This window comes from Bufo gargarizans, chromosome 2, assembly GCF_014858855.1.
Source record: "Bufo gargarizans isolate SCDJY-AF-19 chromosome 2, ASM1485885v1, whole genome shotgun sequence".
NCBI lineage: Eukaryota > Metazoa > Chordata > Amphibia > Anura > Bufonidae > Bufo > Bufo gargarizans.
The window spans coordinates 694,258,788-694,276,548 of NC_058081.1; the positions used below are offsets into that span (position 1 = coordinate 694,258,788).

Below are 17,761 nucleotides of genomic sequence, written 5' to 3' on the forward strand. Positions count from 1 at the left end.
TTCTATCTTTTTGCGGTGCAGAAGCATGGATCGGAGCCCCGGAAAGCACTCTGTAGTGCTTCTGTAGTGTTCTGTTCCGTTCCGCATCTCCAGATTTGCGGACCCATTGAAATGAATGGGTCCGCATCTGTGATGCAGAATAGCCACGGAATGGTGCCCGTGTATTGCGGATTCGCAAATGCGGTCTGCAATACGGCAACGGGCATCACGCGTTCATGTGAACGATCCCTAAGGCTTATTGCGCACGAATGCGTGCGCTCCGTGGCCGTATTGCGGATCCGCAATACACAGGCACCGTTGTGTGCATTCCGCATCACGGATACGGACCCATTCACTTCAATGGGTCCGCAAATCCGGAGATGCGGAATCGTGCGGAACGGAAGCACGGAACGGAACCCTACAGAAGCACTATGGAGTGCTTCCGTGGGGTTTCGTCTTGTACTTCCGTTCCGCAAAAAAATAGAACATGTTCTATCTTTTTGCGGAACGGCCGGATCGCGGACCCACGGTGGGTATTCATGCATTGCGGCCCACAATTTGCGGTCCGCAGCACGGACGCAGGGTGCACACGTTCGTGTGCAGGAGGCCTAAAACATGAAGCATACAGAGAGAACATGCACTGGACAATGGATTTATGCACAGTTTATTGAAAGTTTAGATATACTAAAGCCTCTTTCAAACGGGCGAGATTTCCGTGCGGGTGCGATGCGTGAGTTGAACGCATTGCACCCGCACTGAATCCGGACCCATTTATTTCTATGGGGCTGTGCACACGAGCGGTGATTTTCATGCATCACTTGTGCGTTGCGTGAAAATCTTAGCATGCTCTACTTTGTGCGTTTTTCACGCAACGCAGGCCCCATAGAAGTGAATGGGGCTGCGTGAAAATCGCAAGCATCCGCAATCAAGTGCGGATGCGGTGCGATTTTCACGCACGGTTGCTAGGAGACAATCGGGATGGGGACCCGATCATTATTATTTTCACTTATAACATTGTTATAAGGGAAAATAATAGCATTCTGAATACAGAATGCATAGTAAAATAGCGCTGGAGGGGTTAAAAAAAAAAAATATATAATATAACTTACCTTAATCCACTTGTTCGCGCAGCCGGCATCTCTTCTGTCGTCTTTCTTCATCTGTGAGGAAAAGGACCTGTGGTGACGTCACTGCGCTCATCACATGATCCATCCCCAGCAAAAAAATGCGTACAATGGAGGATGCCGGCGCGGTCCACATGCACCACAAAGGCATCCTACACAAAACGGAGCATTGTGCGGATGAAAATATAATTATATAAATCACAGAAAAAAAATTCATCAAACGGATATGCCACTGACTATTCTGGCTGGTCATACAAGCAGATATTAAAAGCTGAGACTTTTGCCAATATATTACTGTCAGGGAGATATCGGAGCCCATCATGCACCATGTCACGGTCTCTCAGCATGGCGAGGGTCCTACCACTGCGCTAACTATGGTGTGAACACGGTCTAAGGCCTCATGCACACGATAGTTTATTTTCACGGTCCGCAAAAACGGGGTCCGTGGGTCCGTGATCCGTGACCGTTTTTTCGTCCGTGGGTCTTCCTTGATTTTTGGAGGATCCACGGACATGAAAAAAAAGTCGTTTTGGTGTCCGCCTGGCCGTGCGGAGCCAAACGGATCCGTCCTGAATTACAATGCAAGTCAATGGGGACGGATCCGTTTGATGTTGACACAATATGGTGCCATTTGAAACGGATCCGTCCCCATTGACTTTCAATGTAAAGTCTGGAGTTCTTTTATACCATCGGATTGGAGTTTTCTCCAATCCGATGGTATATTTTAACTTGAAGCGTCCCCATCACCATGGGAACGCCTCTATGTTAGAATATACTGTCGGATATGAGCTACTTCGTGAACCTCAGATCCGACAGTATATTCTAACACAGAGGCGTTCCCATGGTGATGGGGACGCTTCAGGTTAGAATACACTACAAACTTTGTACAAGACTGCCCCCTGCTGCCTGGCAGCACCCGATCTCTTACTGGGGGATATGATAGCACAATTAACCCCTTTAGGTGCGGCACCTAAAGGGGTTAATTGTACTATCATATTCCCCTGTAAGAGATCAGGGCTGCCAGGCAGCAGGGGGCAGCCCCCCCCCTCCCCAGTTTGAATATCGTTGGTGGCACAGTGTGCCCCCACCATCGCCCCCCCTCCCTCCCTCTATTGTATTAAATCGTTGGTGGCACAGTGTGCCAACCACCATCGGCCCCCCTCCCTCCCTCTATTGTATTAAATCGTTGGTGGCACAGTGTGCCAACCACCATCGGCCCCCCTCCCTCCCTCTATTGTATTAAATCGTTGGTGGCACAGTGTGCCAACCACCATCGCCCCCCTCCCCTCCCTCTATAGCAGTAACATTGGTGGCAGTGTGCGGTCTCAACAGTAGAAGATTCATACTTACCTGCTGGCTGCTGCGATGTCTGTGTCCGGCCGGGAGCTCCTCCTACTGGTAAGTGAAAGGTCTGTGCGGCGCATTGCTAAAGAACTGTCACTTACCGATGGTGATGGCGATGGTGGTTGGCACACTGTGCCACCAACGATTTAATACAATAGAGGGAGGGAGGGGGGCCGATGGTGGTTGGCACACTGTGCCACTAACGATTTAATACAATAGAGGGAGGGAGGGGGGGGCGATGGTGGGGGCACACTGTGCCACCAACGATATTCAAACTGGGGAGGGGGGGGGGGGGCTGCCCCCTGCTGCCTGGCAGCCCTGATCTCTTACAGGGGAATATGATAGTACAATTAACCCCTTTAGGTGCCGCACCTGAAGGGTTTAATTGTGCTATCATATCCCCCTGTAAGAGATCGGGTGCTGCCAGGCAGCAGGGGGCAGTCTTGTACAAAGTTTGCAGTGTATTCTAACTAGAAGCGTCCCCATCACCATGGGAACGCTTCTGTGTTAGAATATACTGTCGGAAATGAGTTTTCACGAAGTGAAAACTTAGATCAGAAAAAGCTTTTATGCAGACGGATCTTCGGATCCGTCTGTATGAAAGCAACCTACGGCCACGGATCACGGACACGGATGCCAATCTTGTGTGCATCCGTGTTCTTTCACGGACCCATTGACTTGAATGGGTCCGTGAACCGTTGTCCGTCAAAAAAATAGGACAGGTCATATTTTTTTGACGGACAGGATACACGGATCACGGCCTCGGCTGCAAAACGGTGCATTTTCCGATTTTTCCACGGACCCATTGAAAGTCAATGGGTCCGCGAAAAAAAACGGAAAATGGCACAACGGCCACGGATGCACACAACGGTCGTGTGCATGAGGCCTGAAGGTGATGAAATCCAGCTCACAGCCAAGCTTCCACACAACCGCATAGCAGGACAACTAATGCAATGTGAACAAAGCAAGACTGTAAGCCTCACTCATATCAGACCATGTGATGGAGGTTTCCAGGTGCAAAAGAATGTTTAAAGAGGACCTTTCACCAGAATAAAACATCTACACTAACTATACAGACATGGAGAGCGGCGCTCAGGGATCTCCCTGCACTTACTGTTATACCTGGGCGCCGCTCCGTTCTCCCGTTATAGCCTCCGGTATGTTCATAGTTAGGCTCCACCCAGTGGAACCTGCCGGCGTCTCATTCTCCCATGCTGTAGCGCTAGCCAATCGCAGCGCTCAGCTCATAGCCTGAGAGGCTTTTTTCTCTCTCAGGCTATGAGCTGAGCGCTGTGATTGGCCAGCGCTACAGCATGGGAGAATGAGATGCCGGCAGGTTCCACTGGGTGGAGCCTAACATATGAAGATACCGGAGGCTATACCGGGAGAACGGAGCGGCGCCCAGGTATAACAGTAAGTGCAGGGGGGTCCCTGAGCGCCGCTCTCCATGTCTGTATAGTTAGTGTAGATGTTTTATTCTAGTGAAAGGTCCTCTTCAAATGCCAGGTAAAGGCACATTCAATACATATAAAACAAAATCACAGAAATATAGTGGCAAATATGGGGGAACTGCTCAAACCCCAAACACTGTAGCGTGTTTCTCATTGGGTGAGCAGTCCCTTATGTATTTTGCGGTCCAAAAAAACTGATTCACAAAAAATACGGATGACGTCCGTGTGCATTCCGTATTGTGCGGAACGGAACAGCCGGCCCCTAATAGAACAGACCTATCCTTGTCCGTAGTGCGGACAATAATAGGACATGTTCTATTTCTTGGTGGAACTGACATACGGAAACTGAATGCACATGGAGTACCTTCCATTTTTTTTTTTGTGGGCCCATTGAAATGAATGGTTCCATATACGGTGCACAAAAAAAAAAAACGGAACGGAAACGGAATGAAAATATGTTCGTGTGCAAGAGACCTGTGGGTGGGTCTCCAGCAGTTATTAGCATATATTAATTTAGGGCTCATGCACACGAACATATCTTCTTTCCGTTTCCATTCTGTTTTTTTAGCGGCCCATATGCGGAACCATTCATTTCAATGGGTCCGCAAAAAAACAAAAACGGAAGGTACTCCGTGTGCATTCTGTTTCCGTATGTCTGTATTTCCGTTCCGCCAAAAAATAGAACATGTCCTATTATTGTCCGCTTTAGACAGACAAGGATAGGGCTGCTCTATTAGGGGCCGGCTGTTCCGTTCCACAAAATACGGAATGCACACGGACGTCATCCTGATTTTTAGCGGACCGCAAAATACATACGGTCTTGTGCATGATGCCTTACTCTGACAGAGCAGGAGATTGTGATCTCTAAGGCCTCTTGCACACAACCGTATGTATTTTGCAGTCCGCAAAAAACGGATAGGCAAAAAATAGGGGCCAGCTGTTCCGTATTTTGCGGAACGGAACAGCTGGCCCCTAAATAGAACACTCCTATCCTTGTCCGTAATGCGGACAATAAAAGGACATGTTCTATTTTTTTGCGGAACGGAAATACCGAAACGGAATGCACACTGAGTACCTTCCGTTTTTTGGGCGGATCCATTGAAATAAATGGTTCCGTATACGGTCTGCAAAAAAATAAAAAAACAACGGAAACGGAATGAAAGTACATTCGTGTGCAAGAGGCCTAATCTTGTTTTCTGTAGCAGATCTGAGAGGAGTGCAGCCATTCCTTCCCAGCGCCTTTTCCCTCTGAGCTGTGGCGGAGGAGCTTCACTGCGGAGCATCTACTGAAAGGGCAGCACACATTCATCTCAACTAACAGCCTAGATCCTTAGATCAGGAATAGAACAGACATTTATAGAACATTTCATCATTTTCCAAAATTCTTATAAAAATATACTCCGTTCACACTGCATTGAACTAACTGTACCAATTTATTATATATTTTTGGAGTTTGAGTCGGTCCATTTTATAACGACTCCACAGCCCTGGCTGCAGCTCTCTCCCTCTAACTGCTCCCTGTACATCTTCTAACAGAAGAAAGGGCCGGTGAAGGATGGAACTGAGCATGTGCGTCCACCTCAGTGAGATGGACGGAGAAGTAAGGAAGAGAACAAACAGCAGGTGGCGCTATACAGATAGATTTGGTTGAATAGCTCAGTGGCTTTACTACATTTTTAATTACATGCAAATACAAAAATAGTCAAATGCAGGCGCTGGCTTGAAAAATGTAGAATATTTTAAGTGGGACAACCCCTGTAACGATGGTTTCAATAAAACGGGCATTCTGCACCAGAAGTAAAGTCGGGAATACATGGTGACACGTGTCGCGCGATGGCAAGGCTCCGAAAGAGTCCCGCAACCAAAAAGCTAGCTTTCGCTCTGCTATTTTAGAGCTGGGATTTTGGTATAAAAAACATTGTCAAACCACAGAAAAGTTGCCGGGAAGTTGCAGTCGCACGCACCTAGCATTGTGGTATCTACCTACCAAACGTGGTCCAAGGAAGGACAACTGATAAATCAGAGACAGGGTCGTGGTCGTTCTTTGAGGCGGGTGGGGAGTGAAGGCTAGCCCGTCTGGTCTGATCCAACACAAGAGCCGCCGTAGGACAAATTGGTGTAAAGTTACTTCCGGCTATGATGGACAGAACATCGCAGCTTGCTGCAGACCGGTCACAGCTCCCATGCTGAGCCCTGTCCATCACCGAAAGTATCTGGGATGGGTATGTGAGCATGGAGCAATGGTAGAAGGTGGTCTGGTCTGATGGATGTGGGCGGCCGTGTGCATGTGCGTCACTTAAAGGGAACCTGTCACCAGGATTTTGGGTATAGAGCTGAGGACATGGGTTGCTAGATGGCCGCTAGCACATCCGCAATACCCAGTCCCCATAGCTCTGTGTGCTTTTATTGTGGAAAAAAACCTGATTTGATACATATGCAAATTACCTGAGAGGAGTCAGAGCTTGAAAAAGACTCTTCTCTGGTCACACAAGTAAGATATGACTCCTTTATGTTAATTTGCATATGTATCAAATCGGGGTTTTTTACACAATAAAAGCACACAGAGCTATGGGGACTGGGTATTGCGGATGTGCTAGCGGCCATCTAACAGCCCATGTCCTCAGCTCTATACACAAAATCCCGGTGACAGGTTCCCTTTAACCTAGGGAAGAGATGGCACCATGATACACCAGGAAGACAAGCCGGGGCAAGTGTTGCGATGTTCTGCTGGAAACCTTGGTGTTGGGTGCTATGTGCTCCCTGCCCCTGGCCACAAAGCACTGACGGACGGGGGGGCCCAAGCTGAACGCTTGCACCAGGGCCCACGAGCCTTTAGCTACCTCCCTGATATTGAGCTGTTATAATATAAGCCCTTGTTCCTGTTTTGTGGATCAGTATATTAATATGAGGCAATCACATTTATCTTATGGAAAATTAAAGATTTAGGGGGTCATTTATTAAGGCTGGTGATTTTTACGCCACTCTTAATCACCATTCGCCGGTGGCGGATACTTGTCATGTTGAGATGGTAATTTCAGTGGAACAGTCTGGGCAGGTTTGGGATCAGATGGCAGGAGCATGGTAAGGCTACCGTCACACTAGCATTGTTACTGGGTCCGGCAGGGTTCAGCAAAAACGCTTCCGTTACTGATAATACAACCGTCTGCATCCGTTCTGAACGGATCAGTTTGTATTATCTGTAACATTGCCAAGACGGATCCGCCATGAACTCCATTGCAGGTCAATGGGGGACTGATCCGTTTTCGATTCTGGCAGAGAAAAAAAGGATCCGTCCGCATTGACTTGCATTGGGGGTCGTGCCGGATCCTTCTTGCTCCGCATCCCAGGACGGAAAGCAAAATACAACATGTTGCGGTCTGCTCTCCGGTATGGGAACGCAACTAAACGGAACGGAATGAATTTTGGAGCATTCCCTTCTGTTCAGTTTTGTCCCAATTTTTTTTTCGGGTACTGAGACCCTATGACGGAACTCAATACCGGAAAACTTAAACGCTAGTGTGAAAGTAGCCTGAGGTGAGTATGCTGCTTTTGTTATTTTGTATCATTGGAAACTATAATAGAACATGTTCCTTGGGCTGGAAGACACCTTGAAGGTCGTTATTGAAGAACTGCAAGCAGAGATTGTGAAAGCTGCGATGAATGTGTAGAGCAAGAATATTAGAGAATCAGATAACATTTTCTCGTGCAGTGACAATACCTTATTAGCTAAAATCTGAATGCCCCCTTTAAGTGCCTTTAAATGGGTTGTGCCACGACAAATATTCTACGGTTTTCAAACCAGCATCGGGGTCTGGATACTTTTGTAACAATATGTAATTAAAAATTTAGCATAGCCACTAAGTTATTCAATGAAATCTATCTGTATAGCGCCACCTGCTGTTTGTCCTTTTCCTTATTTCTCTGTCCATCTCACTGAGATGGTCGCACGTGCTTTGTTTAAATCTTGAACTCCCACCAGCCATATCTTCTGTTAGAAGCTGTGGCAGTTACAGAGAAAGAGCTGCAGCAGAAAGGACATTCCCCCTGAAAAAGAACCCCCCCCCCCTCAGTAAGGACACCCCCCCTGAACTGCAAGTCCTAAATAAATCTAGCAGAACATTTGGAGCAATGAATGTGAGGATCTCTGGCTCCGTGTGAGGTACAGGGCTGGTTCTAGCTGTGTTTGAAAGAGATGGTCATGTACTAGATGATCTGATCTTCATTTTTTACATCCGTGATGGGATAACCCTTTAAGGATGTGATTTGGCGAGTTTCCCCTACAAATTCCGTTAAAGACAATGGAGGAAAAGTTGTGCATGAGTTGCGACATTTGCGTCTCTCACGCCACAGCATGTCACTGACGCATTGCAACACCATTAACAAACATTAGATGAAATGTCGCGCGATACGCTCAGCCGAACCCTGAATTGGATAAAGGAAAAAATGGCAATAAGAAAAATGAAATCACTTTTACATTAATTGGAATCATATGCCGATTTAATATAACAGCAATGTGTTAATGGACACGGTAGGTTCGTACATGTTGACATTTTTGGTTGAATACCGCCATATAGTGCACTGTGTCTTAAAGTCACATCTCAGAATTACTTAATTGACGACCAGCATGCAGTGGTCTTGCGCTTTCTCTCAGATTGTCTGCTGTGTCCTTGCATGTTGCGGTGGTGGTTGTGTATAGCCAGTGTCTCGTGAGCCTAGGATCTCTGCCGTATCATTTACTGTGACGCGTCCTTTTTTGTGCATTCTATGGGGGTCATTTATTAGGCTGAAATACGCCTATTTCAGACGCAGATTGCGGCGCAGGTGTTGGTTGCACCACAATCTGCGACTTCTCCCGGGCGGGGAAGGGGGCAGCCGGCAAGACCATCTCATTTACCATTTTCTACGCCTGTTTTAGGGGTAGAAAAAGGTTTAAATGTAAGACATCAAGAAAGCTACATTTAGAAGTGGGGGTGGATACGCCGAAGTTACGAAGAGGCCGGCGCCTCTTCATAACTTCGGCGGAACCACCGGCTTAATTAAGACCGGCGTCTAAAACACCAGTCTTAATAAATGTGCCCCTATGTCTTTCAGGGCATTTTGAGTAATACCTGACACCTCTGTTCTTCCGTGCAGGAATCGGAGCACCTCGAGACGCAGATGAAGCTGTTTGAAGATCTTGAGTTCCAGCAGCTGGAGAAGGAGAGTCGCCTGGAAGAAGAGCGAGAGACGATGAGCCAGCAGCTGTTAAAAAATAAGGGAGACTGCCAAAGAAGTATCGCTCACAGGAAGGTAAGTGGATCTGATACGGATTTACGTATGCACGCTGTCCGACAAATACTATGCAATCTGGGATGGAGGCTTCAAGCAGATCCCCCAGAACAGGAGTGCAGTGAAGAAAGGCTGCATTACACCGTGTGCTTTACTGTATCCGTCAGGAACGTCTGTCTGCGTTGGAGCATCAGGCCAACCAGATCCGCCTCCAGGCTGCGCAGGACGCTGAACACCTTGGTCAGGAAAGAAGTGCCGCGTTACTGCAGCTACACAAGGTAAAAGCAACACACAAATTAGGGGGTCATTTATTAAGGCCAGTGTTTTAGACGGTGGTCTTAATATTCCCTATAGCTGGCGGTGGATCCGCCAAAGGTATGAAGAGGCGCCGGCCTCTACATAACTTTGGCGGATCCACCGCCGCTTTGAAATGTGAGACAGCTTTCTTGCTGTCTTACATTTAGACCATTTTCTAAGCCTAAACCAGGCGTAGAAAATGGTAAACGAGACGGGGCTGCCGGCAGGGAAATGTCACAGATTGGTGCGCAAAGGACCTTTGCGCCGCAATCTGTGCCAGAAATATGCCTACTTTAGGCGTATTTCTGGTTACCGAATGACCCCTTTAATGTTTCTTTAAATATATAAATGGGGTAAAAGATAAATGGGGCTTAATACTGATGGCCTATCCTCAAGTAAGGTCTTCAGTATCTGATTGGTGGGGGTTCGACTCCCAGTTGCTCCGCCCATCAGCTGTCTGAAAGGCCCACAGAGCTTCTAGTGTAGTGTACCAAGAACAGCGCCCTACATCGTATAGTGGCCGTGCTGGATATTGCAGCTCACTCCCATTCACTCGAATAGGACTGAGCTGCAGAAAGGCCAAGTGACTGAGAGATGTGATGTCTCAGGCTGAAGATGAAGCCTTAGTGCTCAATTCTATGAAATAGCTGATCGGTTGGGGTGCCAGGAGTCGGCTCAAAATCTATGAAAAATTAATGACCTATAGGTCATCAGTGTTTGGCCTCATGCACACCACCATATGAGTTTTGCTGTCCATTGACTTTAGTGAGCCCGTGGTCCATGTTTTGCAGATATTTCATCTTTTTGTGAAAGGCACACGGATAATCTTTGTGCTTTTCGAATTCATATATCCATTCCCGCAAAAAGATATAACATGTGCTATACTTGGCTGCAAAATGCGAATCATCAACCTATTGAAGTCTATGGGTCCGCAAAAAATCCGGATGCAGCACAAATGGTATCCATACTTTGCAGATCCGCAACTTGTGGACCTTAAAATACACAGTCGAGCACATAAGCAGTGATGGCCAGTTCGCCGCGTTCGCCCGCGAACACATGCGGGCTGCCATCCTAACTCACAAGTCCGACCATGCACAGATAAGTACTTATCTGTGCCTGTGCGCGGGCCGGTCTGAAACAAATTGCGGTCACCGGGAGCAGGCAGTTCCGAGAACAACCCGATGAAGGCCCCCGGCGGCTGTTCTCGGAACTGCCTGCTCCCGGTGACCGCATTTGTTTCAGATCGGCTCGCGCACAGGCACAGGTAAGGACTTACCTGTGCATCGCCGGACTTGTGAGTTAAGATGGCAGCCCGCATGTGTTCGCGGGCAAACTGGCCATCACTGCACATGAGCCCTTTAAGTCTCGGAAAACCACTTTAAAGCAGCTTTGTTCTCCTATTAGCCAAAACGGCGCCCGACTGTCAGTGCTGACTGATGTCTGGCTGCTTCTAGATGTGTACACTGCAGCCCGTTGGTCACTTTAGGGAGGAGGGGAGCAGTCTGCTCATGTATTTACTGAATCTATTGGGGGTATAACAGCAAAAAGTTGTATAAATCTATTCGGCACTTATACAAATTGTATTCAGAGGTGCCCGGGTCTGCTGCATAAACTGAGGTAGTGTTGGGAATTAGTGAGAGCCGCCTATAGCCCCCCGATACCACATACCCGTCCAGGATTGCAGAATGTGTTCACACTTGGGTATTTTGTGCTTATACAGGAAAAGGAAAAGTTGGTTCAGTTGGAGAGAAGACACCAAACATTGTCAGGACGACGGGGCTTCTTAACTGGATCATCTGCTCTACGTGAGGTAAGAAACATGATTTCCGTGACACTGTTCCAAGAGAACATGGATGAAAGTTTCTTAATCTCTACGATAGAGACATGTCAGAACTGGGAAATCTGGCGCATTTACAGTATCGGCAAAGTGGAGGACATTTTAATAATTCTCATCCACACGCTGCAGAAAATTTCCGCAACACAGTCCGCACATAACTCAACATAAATCTGCAGCCTGTCAGTTTAATTTGCGGATATCTGCCATGGATTTCACCCTTTGCTTTCACCCTGCGGATTTTCTGCTGCGACCGCCACATGTGGCTGCATCCTAAGAGTTAAATGGGTTTTCCAGAACTAGAAAAGCATGGCTGCTTTATTCAAAAAGAGCATCATCCACGTCCACAGATTGTGTGCAGCACCGTTGAACTGAGCTGCCATACCACCCACAACGAGTGGACAAATGTGGCGCTGTTTTTGGAAGAAGGCAGCCATGTTTTTCTACTCACACAGTGACCCGCAGAAGTGCCAGTGCTTGTTCATTCCAGGAATTCTTATGACCCTCATTCTTTATTGACACGACTACGTGGTGAGTATGTGATATTCTGCAAATGGGCGAAAATCCCCCACTTTCAGCTCAGCTGTGATTGAGCGTAGGTGAGGAATTTGGCGCTGCCTCCAGACCAGTGCTTGTATGCTTGTGCTGTGCACAGGAGAGAGTCTTTGTTTCTAAGGCTAATGGCTGCTTACTCCCCCATTACTACTCTACCTTCCCCCTCCTCTTCTCCATCTGGCTGCACAAGGTGAAATCTACATCTCTTTGTTCTCCCGATATCTCCGGCAGGTGTTGTCCAGGTTCTCAGTAGATCTGTAATAAAGATTGGACTTTGTCCAGCTGAATGGAGAGGCAGACACGTATGTGCGCTGTAGGCCCATTCAGCACTATGAGGCTGCCAGAGATAGGTGAGCGCTTGTACTCGGCTATCTCCGGCAATCCCATGCTGCTGAATGGAGTGGCAGACAGGCCTGTGTGTTTGCAGCCCCATTCAAACGGAGTAACACCGCTCCTGTTTTCCATGCCCGGTGGGGCTCCCACAGTTGGATTCCTGTTGATCAGACAGTTAAAGGGGTTATCCCATCATAGACAATGGGGGCCTATCGCTAGGATATACCCCCACTGTCTGATAGGTGCGGGTCCCACCGCTGGGACCCGCACCTACAAGGAGAACGGAGCCGGGGAGAGTTGTGGCTGGAGGACCCCGGGTTTCCCGGGGTCCGTCCACCACCAGGCGCAGCTCCCTGTCTCTCCCATTGAAGTGAATGGGAGCGCACCGCGCATGCGCGGCCACCGCTCCCACTCATTTCTATGGGGCCGACGGAAATAGCCGAGCCAGCGGGGGCTGACGGAAGGAGCAGACCTGTGCATATTTTTGATGCTCGTTTCCACCGGCTCTGCAACATGGTTTAAACTAAGCCAGCTCCCTTTCTGGCTTAGTTTAAGACCATATTCCATGCCATGAAGTAGCGTAGAAAATAATAAATGAGAGGGGCCTGCCCTCTTCCCGCACTTTCTTTATAAATGACCCCCTATGTATTTTCTCTTGTGCGGCAAGGGACTGGAGGACTATAAAGCTTCCTGCATTTATATACAGTACCCTACTTTATCCTCTGCTTTTTGTATGACTTTAAAATTTTTATTTTTTTGCTTCTTTTTTATTTGCTCCCATGTTTTTATTTTTTCCTTGGCCTTTTCTCCGTTTCCCTTCTACCGCTTTACTTACTTTTAGGAATACCTGTGCCTGGCTGATGCTCTTCGCTTGTGCAGCAGTTCTCCTCATCCCTTCCCCTCTCTCACATCGCTCATAGCTGACTCCGAGGTACACCGTTACTGACTTACCTTTACTTGCATGTACACGTTACCGTGTTGTCAGATTGCCAATGGACAGTCGGTGGTTGAAAAATGAAACATGAGTATTGAATAGACATTTATATCCTTGCAACTGTTGTATTGTATCATGCTCTGCTTGCCGCTGCCAGTCGAGGGCGCTCAGGAGCTTGCCGCTTCATGGGTTAGTATTGAATTTGATGCAGTAAGCTCTTTGGCTCCCTCTAGCGCAGTGTTCCCAACCTGTGTATCTCCAGCTGTTGCAAAACTACAGCTGCGGCTATAGGAAATGCTGGGAGTTGTGCACCAGCTGGAGAACCACAGGATGGAGATCACTGCTCTAGTGGATGCTGAGCTTAAGCAGCCATTTTTGCAACATGCTGCAAGTAGTGTGTATGGAGACTTGTAAAAGCCGTCATATATGACCTATCGAACACCTCAATAGCAGCAAAGACTGTGAAAGGTGTGTAACACTCTTCTGCTGGGTCTGACCACACATGGAGATGGGTCTGTTCAGCATCTGATAGGTGGAGGTCCGAACTCTGGAAACCTCACCAATCATGAGATCTGGGGGCCCATGGGAAATCAGGTGGAGTATGCGCTCCTCCACTCCGTTCATTCACCATACAGCCAGCATAGGAGCAAGACGTGAGCCCTGTTCTTTATGTCCCAGCTCTGACCCTTCTTTGCAGGATTCTCCGTCCGGATTATAGGAAGCTGTGAGTTGCTCTTGTGTAATCCGTGTGCTGTATTTTCTTTAGTACATCACTTTAGATCAGCTTCATGATATACTCGGAAACCTGACTCCGAACCCTGCCGCTCCTGCTGTCCACTTTGGTGCTAAACCGGCCTCCAGTGCCCCCTCCTGTGACGACCCCTCTCCTGTTCATCTCTCCTCTTCATCCTCCTCCTCTTCTCCCTCCATCTCCACGGAGGTTTGTTCACTGTTGGTATACTGCCTCGTCACTTCTGATTGACTCTGATAGAACACATACACAGCTTGCAACGTAATACACCAGCCTTAAAGTACATCGCCTTTTCAAATGTCGATTTCCATGCATACATTGAGCTGGGGCTGGTTTTTAGCATGTCCATTTATGTCGCGGATCTGGCGTAGATTTCATGATGAAACCCCCAGTTGACTTTGGCAGGGAGGCTATTTTCTGCATAAAATTTGGATTCAGGTTGTAGGCAGATCTAATTCAAAATCGGCAATTCCTTAAAGGGGTTGTCCGGGAATTAAGAAAATGAAAATGCTTAAATATTACTTTATTATAAATATGTTCCCAAATACCTTTTATTAGTTATAACGGTTCTTTTTGTCTGGGGAACAATCATTAGTTGAAATAAAATGGCCGCCGTCCTGTTAGTACACACAAAACCTGTCCTAATCGCACAGGAGGACAAGTTACTTCACAGCACTGAGCTAAAGAGCTGCCTCATTCTCCTCTCTGCTCTGGTTGTCAGGGATTATGATCCTGAATACAGATGATAAGATCTTCAGCTGAATCTCTGTAGGGATGGATTTGATGAGGAGACATGAAGTACAGAGAGGAGGTGGGGGTAATGAGCAGCAGCACTTGTATGCAGTCTCCATTAAAGGGTTTCTACCACCAGAAATACTGTTATGTAGCTGACTGACTAACATTTGTCCCTGCAGCCGTTTTTGTAAAAAAAGCACTTTTGTAATACGCTAATGAGCCTCTAGGTGCTATATGGGCGTAAAATCAGCACCTAGAGGCTCCGTCCTCTCACGCTTTATCCCGCCCAGGTTCCCTGTTCTGCCCGCCCAGCTCCTCTTGATTGATGCCACGGTCCACCGCATCGTTGACGAAATCCCGCGCCTGCGCCGTTCACTTCCGTCTTCGGCGCAGTGAGTGAATGATGCGCTCCTGGTGCCGGATTCCTCACTGCGCCGACTACGTCACAGTGAGGAAGCCGGCATCAGGAGAGCGGCCTTCACTTACTGCGCCGCAGACAGAAGTGAACGGCGCAGGCGCTGGATTTCGTCAACGATGCGGTGGACCGTGGCATCAATCAAGAGGAGCTGGACGGGCAGAACAGGGGACCTGGGCGGGATAAAGCGTGAGTGGACGGAGCCTCTAGGTGCTGATTTTACGCCCACATAGCACCTAGAGGCTCGTTAGCGTATTATAAAAGTGTTTTTTTTACAAAAACGGCTGCAGGGACAAAACATACTGTTATGTAGTGCTGACATTAGCGCATCGCTCATGTCAGTCAGCTACATAACAGTATTTCTGGTGGTAGAAGCCCTTTAACACAGTCTGTCTTGTCCGTTCTCTTTGTACTTCATGTCTCCTCATGAACTCCATTCCTACAGACATTCAGATGAAGATCTTATCAGCTGTATTCAGGATCATAATCACTGACAAGCAGAGCAGAGAGGAGGATGAGGCAGCTCTTTAGCTCAGTGCTGTGAAGAAACTTGTCCTGCTGTGTGATTGGGACAGGTTTTGTGTGTACTAACAGGACGGCAGCCATTTTATTTCTCCTGATTGCTCCCTAGACAAAATGAGCCATTATAACTAATGAAAGGTATTTGGGAATATATTTATAATAAAGTAATATTTAAGTATTTTCATTTTCTTAATTCCCCGAGAATAATAGAACAAAAAACTAATCACCTCTCCTGGTGCTTTTGTCTGCTCCCATGCCAGACTTTGTACAAACCGTTTTCCTGCAATGATGTCTCGTCCTATAATCACTACTACAGCAAGTAACAGGCTGCAAGCGGCCATATGGACAGGACATCATCTCAGGAGGCCAACTTGTATATACACTGGACTGGGACCAGGCAGGGAAGCACAGAATCTGCATGGTTTGGTGCGCTTTTGCCACTGCTGATTTCCCTGTGGATTCTTGCAAAATTGCATATGGCCAAAAGGTCATAAAAATAAGACGCACGTCCACTCTTTATTGGTCAGTTTGTATGAACCAGATCAGTCAGTGGATGAAACGTGTACAGGTATTTCACCAAATTTGGTGGTAGAACCCTTGCTAAATAAATACTTCTTCTTAAAGGGTGACATGTCAGAAGTTTTGATCGGTGCTCAGACCACTCCTCCAGTCGCTAAAATGAAGAGTATGTGCCCCTTTGGTTCTGATCGAGAGACAGACTAGCGGTGTACAGAATCATACTTTCTGTGGATCTGTACATTTCTCACTTCACTCTCCAATCAGGAACCAAGGGGCACATGCTCAGCTTTCGTTTTAGCAATCGGTGGGGTTCTCAGCACCTAGACCTCCACCGATTAAAGCTGGTGACATGTCAAAAGTTTTTAGTATTATTTTTTTTTTTTAGGTGCCCTTTAAAAGAAGTCATTTTGAACCTTAGTTCTCCTCCACATACAGTTCCTGCTAGAACAGTCTTAGGCATGAGGCTCAGTATGTTGTCCTACAACTTAGGCCTCATTCAGATGGTCATCATGTGGGCCCATCTTAGCCACAAATCCTGGGTATAATAATCTGAACCTACGGCATCTACAAGCATCTGTGTGGCTGTATGTGTGGATCATTAAACCCCCAGTTGGGTCTAGATTTGCGGCTGTAATACAGAGTGAGGGCTCGGGCTGCTGTTCACATCACGCTGAGTGTTCCACCTATGCCACTGATGTCGACCATCGGCCGCAAGGTCAATTTTTTTTCGTTAGCCCTTTCTATAGGACTGCTGTGCTTTCCTGTACGGCTAGAAAAAGGTATGCCGACACATGCCACCGTGATGGAGGCCTGCGGCTACATCCGGCGTGTTCAACAGGAGCTTTCCCGACGCCTGCGCTAAATGTGTTCACTAAACATGATGTGATCACAGCCTTATGCTCCTTTCACACTTACGTTGTTAATTCCGGTATTGAGATCCGGCATAGGCTCTCAATACCGGAATTAAACTGGATCCGTCTTGATTTTTTGCACATAAGGATGCCTCTGTTCCGTTAGGATGCGCTTGTGTGAAATCAAAATGGAAAAAAACGGATCCGTCACTAAATACATTGAAAGTCAATAGGTGACGAATCTGTTTTTTTAGGCTCCTTAAAAAAAAAACGATCCGTCACCATTGACTTACATTGTCTTCAGAGGCCGGATAATTATTTTTTTTCCGTTGTTATGACCGGACACAAAACCGCAGAGCAGTAGACCTCTTTTATGCATCCTGAACGGATCTCTTTCCGTTCTGAATGCATAAGGACTAAAGGGAAACGTTTTTTCCAGTACTGAGATCCTCTGCCGGATCTGAATACCGGAAAATAACAACGTAAGTGTGAACGTAGTCTTACAGTCTAGAGGGATAGAACAGAAAAGTGAACACGAAGGAAACATTTGCTGTTTGTTGTCTTTCTGTTCCCCAGCCTCCGTTATATCATTGCCGTCTCATCATTTCCTTCCACCCATCTGTCTTCTCGTTTCTTGTCCGCTCTGTCAGGTGGAGTGCATTCTCTCTTCTTATGAGGTTCCCCCAGCAGCACCTGACTCGGAAGAGCAGCCCCAGAAAATCGCTTCTGATCCTTCTAGCATTCCTCATCCTTCCCCTCCTCCCCTTCCTGCTAAATCTCACACTTCTCGTAAATTCCAGCAGGTAAATCTCCTCTCCGGGTGTTCGTGTTAGGTGCTGTGGGCTTATT

General features: G+C 47.4%; 1 protein-coding gene across 15 annotated transcripts in view; it reads left to right on the forward strand.

The window, feature by feature from the left end:
* The window catches only part of PHLDB1 (pleckstrin homology like domain family B member 1), a 149,280-nt gene that overhangs the window by 109,494 nt on the left and 22,025 nt on the right, over positions 1 to 17,761 (forward strand). For 12 of the 15 annotated variants that reach the window (XM_044282365.1, XM_044282357.1, XM_044282359.1 and 9 more), the window contains 5 exons: positions 9,032 to 9,187; positions 9,334 to 9,444; positions 11,184 to 11,273; positions 13,886 to 14,059; positions 17,563 to 17,715. In XM_044282365.1, coding sequence (XP_044138300.1) covers positions 9,032 to 9,187; positions 9,334 to 9,444; positions 11,184 to 11,273; positions 13,886 to 14,059; positions 17,563 to 17,715 — 684 coding nt within the window. The remainder of the gene's footprint in view (positions 1 to 9,031; positions 9,188 to 9,333; positions 9,445 to 11,183; positions 11,274 to 13,885; positions 14,060 to 17,562; positions 17,716 to 17,761) is intronic. The other 3 variants (XM_044282366.1, XM_044282367.1, XM_044282369.1) reach the window with 1 other exon arrangement.